This window comes from Mirounga leonina, unplaced genomic scaffold (genome assembly GCF_011800145.1).
Source record: "Mirounga leonina isolate KUSES-001 unplaced genomic scaffold, KU_Mleo_1.0 Mir_154, whole genome shotgun sequence".
Classification (NCBI taxonomy): Eukaryota; Metazoa; Chordata; class Mammalia; order Carnivora; family Phocidae; genus Mirounga; species Mirounga leonina.
The window spans coordinates 1,255,089-1,260,801 of NW_023270389.1; the positions used below are offsets into that span (position 1 = coordinate 1,255,089).

A 5,713-nucleotide genomic window follows, 5' to 3' on the forward strand; every position below is an offset into this window, starting at 1 on the left:
AAGGGGGAAAACTGAAATTTACTGAAGGCTTATTTAGTGTATTAAGAGCTTTACAAACATTCATCTTCACAATGTTTTATAGATCAGGCAGTTGAGGTTAAATAATTTGCCCACGGTCATGCAGCTAGAGGTGGCAGATCCGAGAGCCACCCAGATTTCTCGGGCTCTTCATGCCTTACCACCCCATTGCACAGGCACACAGCCCCCTGTGCATAAGCACCGGGACATGCCTTTGCCCTGGCCAGAGTGCCCCTGTCCAGTCAGAGAGCTTGCTCATGCTGGGCTAGGGCTTTATTTTCCTCTTCCGATGCTGTAAGCAGGGGCCTCTCCCCACGCCAGCCTGAACACCCAAATACCCATGCAGCACAGGACAGGAGCCCTCCCAGTCCCGAGGGGCAGCAGCAAGCAGGAGGAGCTCCCAGAGGTAGGAGGCAAAGGGATACTTCTGGGGGTGTTCAGCGGGTTTCTTTTTGTGTCAGCCAGTGCATGGGGTGCTGGTTGGTCCCAACCAGCTGGTGCCTATGGCCCCAGCATTCATCTGGAGCTGTTCAGAGTGGCAAGAAGCCCGGGTCAGAGCCCAGTCTCCCGGCTGCCCCCACTGAGGCTGAGGCTGTGGGGGCGGGTACCACGCTCGAGCCGGCGGCCAGACAGGAGGCGCCGCAGGGAAGAGCCAGAGCTCAGGTCGCCACAGCTTCGAAGGTGGAGGCTCTCTCGGCCTGGCCGGCCCCATGGGCTCCGAGGCACCTAGAGGCGGGCACAGGACAGGGCATCAGTGTGGCTCAGCCCGAAGCTCCAGGCTTTCCTGGTTATCTTCCCAGACTCCCCTAACTCCTACCTGCTTAAGCCCATGGGCCCCATTCCCACTGGGGTCTGGGGCCTTCTTGGACATCTGGAAGAAACGAGTGACCAAGCCTCGGCCCGGCCAGCTGCTCTTCAGGTCTCCCAGGGAGTGGGCAGGTGCTGGGCCCGAGGGCAGGGGGACCTTTTGAAAGGTGGGCACGGGGCGCCGTTTCTCAGCTGAGCGGGCACGTAGCAATTTGGGCGAAGGGCAGCGGGCTAGACGGAAGAGGCAGGCTTCAGAGCAGAGCCCTGGAGACAGAGAAGGTGGGAAGGGAGGTGCACGGAGGGCCAGGCAAAACTCCCATAACCGCCTCCCCCCACCTCGGTACCAATCACACGCCTGACCTGTATCTGCAGAGGAAACGGAAGCAGCTTCTTCCTCGAGCGCTTTGGTATAAAGGTCCCTGAAGTCAGCTGGGGAGGAGAGGGAGGGACTGGAAGGGCCCAGTGGACACGCCCTCCAGGAGAGACTCAAGCCCAGAGGAGCTTTCCCAGCCCCCACACTCCACACTCCACCCTCAACCGAGCGGGCATCCCCTCTGCCTCTGTCTGCCAGAAACCCGATGGTAGAGCCCAGCTAGACAGGGACTAAGGCGGTCTGGTTGGTGGCTGCATCCCCCCCAGTCCCCCCAGTACTTGGCACACAAGGCCAGTGCTAAGATTCTATCGCATCACCTCATTCCTCAGTAACTCGAGCACCTGGGCCCAGGGGCCGCTACTGCGCCCCATGAACAGGCGGGAAGCCGAGGCTTGGAGAGGGTGGGTAACTAGCCCCAGCTGGGAGCTGTGGAGTTTGGTTTTAGCCCTTCAGCTACTGATGGTGGGTTTTTAGGAGGTGAGCACTCAGAAGTGTCTACTGCAGGAGTGAACTCACCCCTTCTTCCTCCTTGGGGATCTCCACGGTGTCCTAAATCCTGGCGGGCACCCCTGGCCCTCTAACTCCCCTGCCTGTGCGCTCCTGAACTTTGGGCGGGGGGATGCTCACCGGTGTCGCTGGAGGTGATGATGCCTGGGTCACTGTGGGACCGCGGCAGCTGCAGCGGTGGTCGGGGAGCCGGATGAGGAGGCCGGTGCCCCGGGGGGGTGAGGGAACCTGAGCTGTCGCTGAAGCGGCGAGTGGGGGCGCAGGCGGGAGGGGCCGCAGCGGGCCGGCCGCCTCCCCGGCTGCCTCCCCGGGGGACCCGCCGCCTCAGCTCGGGGAAGCAGGGTCCCACCCAGGGCGGCCAGCCCTCCAGCCGGTGGCAGCTGCGGGCGGCCGTGGGGGCCCCCAGCGGGGGTGGGGCCTCGGGGGCCGAGCAGGAATAGGAGCGGGCGGCCCTCGGGGGTCGCCGCGGCAGGGGGCTGTCCTCAAAGGGGCCGCGCAGGCCGCAGTCCAGGCTGAGGCAGTAGCCGGCGCGGCTGCGCTGAATGGAGCGGAAGAGCACGTAGTCGACGGAGCGCACGGAGCCCTGCAGCTCCAGCAGGCACGAGTCCTCCGACGGGCTCGAGCCCCCAGGGAGGTCACCGATGGCCGACAGCACCAGAGACCCGCTGTCCATGGACACTGTGGGCGGCAGGGGGGCGTGGGGGGGGCACCAGTCTTTTCGCAGCCCCTCGGCGGCCACGCTGCCTCCAGAGCGGCCTCAGAGGAGGCAGGTCAAGTCCAGCGCCCCGCCCAGCTCTGCTCTCGGAGGCAGCCCAGCCCTTGCCCCCCTCCCCATTTTGCTCACCGTCTACAATGGAGGCCACCCGCTCACAGATGCAGGAGCCATCGTGAAGCTGAGGATCAAACAGAGTGGCCTGCAGAAAACGCGAGCGTCAGGGGGCCAGCCCGACAGGCTAATGTGGCCACCCCATGTGCTGTGTGCTGGACAGAGCTCTGAAGACCTAGCTTTCAGTCCAGCTTTGCCACCCTGTGCAGGCCAGTTATGTGGGCCTCAGTTTCCACATCTGTAAAATAGAAATAATAGTCCCCCCCACCCCCACCCCCGGGCTCTAGGGAAGACCAGGTGCCACAAAGACTGTGAGGACTACTGTTTTCTTTGTCCAGTGACAGCAGCTCCCTCAGCTTTTCAGGCTCTCTCGCCAGCTCCCCAGGCCACACCGAGCCCTGCTCTCACCTGGCTGTCTCCTCGTAGCCCCATGACGGCCTCATAAGAAGGGGGGCAATCCGTAGGGTACGAGGGCACCGGACTGTCCATGGAGCCATTGTAGGTGATGCTGGCAGGATGAGGGAGAGGTAAGAGCCTGGAAGAGCACTCCTACTCCACAGAGCTCCTTCCCCAGCAATCCAGGCTGCAGCCCTGGCCCCCTGCTCGGTTTCCCCAGCAGGACTCCACCAGGCCTCACCTCTGTGCATCTGTTTCTGAGCTGCAGGTGTACTCTGGGGGATAGTAGGGCGGAGGGGGCACCGGTGGTACGAATTCCTCCAAGTCCAGCATGGTGTGTAGGAGAGGAGCTGGGGGTGACGACGTACAGCCCAGAGGCCCCAGGGGGCCTGAGACTGAGCGCTCAGGGGCCAGCTGCTGGGGAGCAAGCAGATCGGCAGGCCTGGTTTCTGGGAATGCAGCTCCTAGGCTCCCAGACTCCTCCACGTTCTCCTGGTCCTGCCTCCTCCCTCAGCCAGAACCAGCTCCTCTTCTCTCTCTGCCCCAATCATCCAGAAAGTCCTCCACTTATGGCCCCATCTACATCCAGAATTGCCACCTGTCTCTGCCCCCACTAGAACATCAACCCTTCACCCTCGTCCCCACCTAGGGTCTTCTGGACTTCACCCAACTTGTAGTCCCATTTAATGTCCGCTCTCTGGGCTAACATCACATATTTCTCTCGCTCCCCCCACTTCCCCTCCTCATCCTTCCGTGAACCCCCCTAAACATCCCTACACTAGATGTGGCTAATACATGACCCACAGCCCCTGAGGCTCAGAGCCAGCGCCGCAGCCACCATCCCCTCAAGCCCAGTCCGGGCACACACACCCCTGCCCCGCATCACACCTGCTTGGCTTTGGCCCTGGCCCGCCTCTCACCGTGTGCACGAGATCCAGGGAGAAGATCTGGATGCAGCAGACAATAGCAGAGAGGGTGCAGATGATGGCGGCACAAATGGTGAGCCCACAGACGCTGAACAGCAGGTTCTGAAAGCCAGAGAGGAAGAGGGATGTGAGCGGGGTCTGGGGAGGGGTGAATCCCACAAGTTCTGGGCCTGTGAGGACTCCAGAAGGGGAGGCAAAGGTGAAAACCAGGGAGATGGTGGGGGAGAAAGGAATGGCTCGCTCACCTTGAGGGCTCCTCGGGCTTCGTCACAGGTGGAGTTAGGGGCAACTTTCAGTTCCTGCCCTGACTCTGGACAGGGCCGGAGCAGGGGGACGGAGGGGCAGCACACACAGACCTTTCCTTCCTGAGTGGCAGAGGGGAGGGCGAAGTCAGGACAAACCCGGTGTCCCGCACACTCCGCCCAGCAGTTCTTTCCGGCCCTCCCTCCTCAGTCTCACCATGGAGCAGTCTTGGAAGTCTCGGGCCAGCTGAGCATTCTTACAGGAGAGAACAGAGCCAGCCATGCTGAGCATGACACAGAGCACCGAAAGCAGGGAGAAGAAGGAGATCTGGGGGAAGCAAGTGCACACTCAGGGCGGGGGGCCCTCAGGGGTACCCTCTACCACGGATGGGGCCCCCTTCACACACATCCATGCCTGCCTGGCATGAACTGCACAGCCAGTCCCCCCCCTCCTCGGGGGCACATGCGGGCATCCCCTCAGGTGCTGGGCACCTGCCTCCCAGTGGGCACCAGACCCTAACACCTACCACTAAAGTGAATGGCCGCTTCCAAGACACAACGCCAACCACCCCGGAGAATGCCAGCTGGGGACAGAGTGGGCACAGGCTCAGCCTGGCAAGGGGGAGGCACATGAGTGAGCCCCTCACCACAGGGTGTGCCCAGCCCTGTAAGAAGACAGCCGCCCAGAAGAGGGAGGAGAGGCCAGCATTTGGACTGGCAGCTAGTGTGGAGGGGTGGGGCCCCAGGAGCCTACCCCACCCAAGGCCTGTGCACCCAACTCACCGAGAATCCAGCCCAAGATGGGCAGGACCTCTTGATGCTCTCAGTGGTGGTGACAGAGGAGGCCACCATGCTGAAGGTGACCACCAGGACGCCCAGGAGCACCTGGGCCAGCCCCAGCGTGAGCAGGGCCTGCAGCCAGGGTCGGTGGAGGCGGAGGTGGGTAAGGCCCCGGGTGCTGGGTCGGCTGGTCAGCGAGCGGCTGGAGTCAGTGGGCGAGGGCATCATGCCTGCTGCCCGGTTGCCTGCGCCTCGCTCGGCCTCCACTGGCGCTTGGGAGCATCTCAGAGGCGCCCAAGGCCCCGTCCTCCCTCCTCTCCACCCTCTTTGCTCTAGAGCCCACCGCCCGGATGGGTCCCCTGGGGCATGGCCCAGGGCCTCCAGCTGGGCGGGGGCCCAAGGGAGGGGCGTCGCGGAGGGGTCGCGGGGGGCTCCCTCCCCACCGCGGGCACCGGACGGGCACCGTGCCCGGGACGGCGATGAGGACGTAGGGGCGCCGGCTCATCGCATCTCCCTGGAGAACAGGGGTGCCGAGAAGGGCAGGTCCAGGCGTGAGGAGAGGCCGCGGTCGAGAACCCCGGGAAGGGCGGGGAGGATAAAGGCGAGGAGGGTGGGAGGAAGAGGGGAGGGGTCCTGGGGTCCGAGACCTTCTGGCGGGGAGAAGCCGGGGCGCCACCGGCTGCGGGGCCGCCCTCCCCGCTCTCCCGCGACACGCTGCGCTCCCCAGCTTGGGCGGCAGCAGGTCCTGCCCAGCGCCGGGGGCGGGGCGGGGCGGGGGCGGGGGCGGGGCTGCGCGGTGCACCCCGGGAGCCGGCGTCGGCCCGCGGGCCCGGTGCAG

General features: G+C 64.2%; 1 protein-coding gene across 4 annotated transcripts; it reads right to left on the bottom strand.

Moving 5' to 3' along the window:
• On the bottom strand, positions 1-5,615 carry FAM189B (family with sequence similarity 189 member B). Of its 4 annotated transcripts, none has more exons than XM_035009757.1 (12): positions 4,879-5,615; positions 4,623-4,679; positions 4,313-4,423; positions 4,099-4,218; positions 3,848-3,955; positions 3,169-3,341; positions 2,940-3,039; positions 2,550-2,619; positions 1,826-2,383; positions 1,186-1,254; positions 836-1,089; positions 1-744 (listed from the first exon to the last, which is right to left on the bottom strand). In XM_035009757.1, the coding sequence occupies exons 1-12, from the start codon at positions 5,101-5,103 to the stop codon at positions 571-573; spliced, it is 2,019 nt and encodes a 672-aa protein (XP_034865648.1). In that variant the 5' UTR covers positions 5,104-5,615; the 3' UTR covers positions 1-570. The 4 variants fall into 4 exon arrangements, with proteins under 4 accessions (XP_034865648.1, XP_034865649.1, XP_034865647.1 ...); XM_035009758.1 differs by having other exon boundaries at positions 836-1,056; positions 3,169-3,344; XM_035009756.1 differs by having other exon boundaries at positions 3,169-3,344.
• Positions 5,616-5,713: the final 98 nt, after the last annotated feature.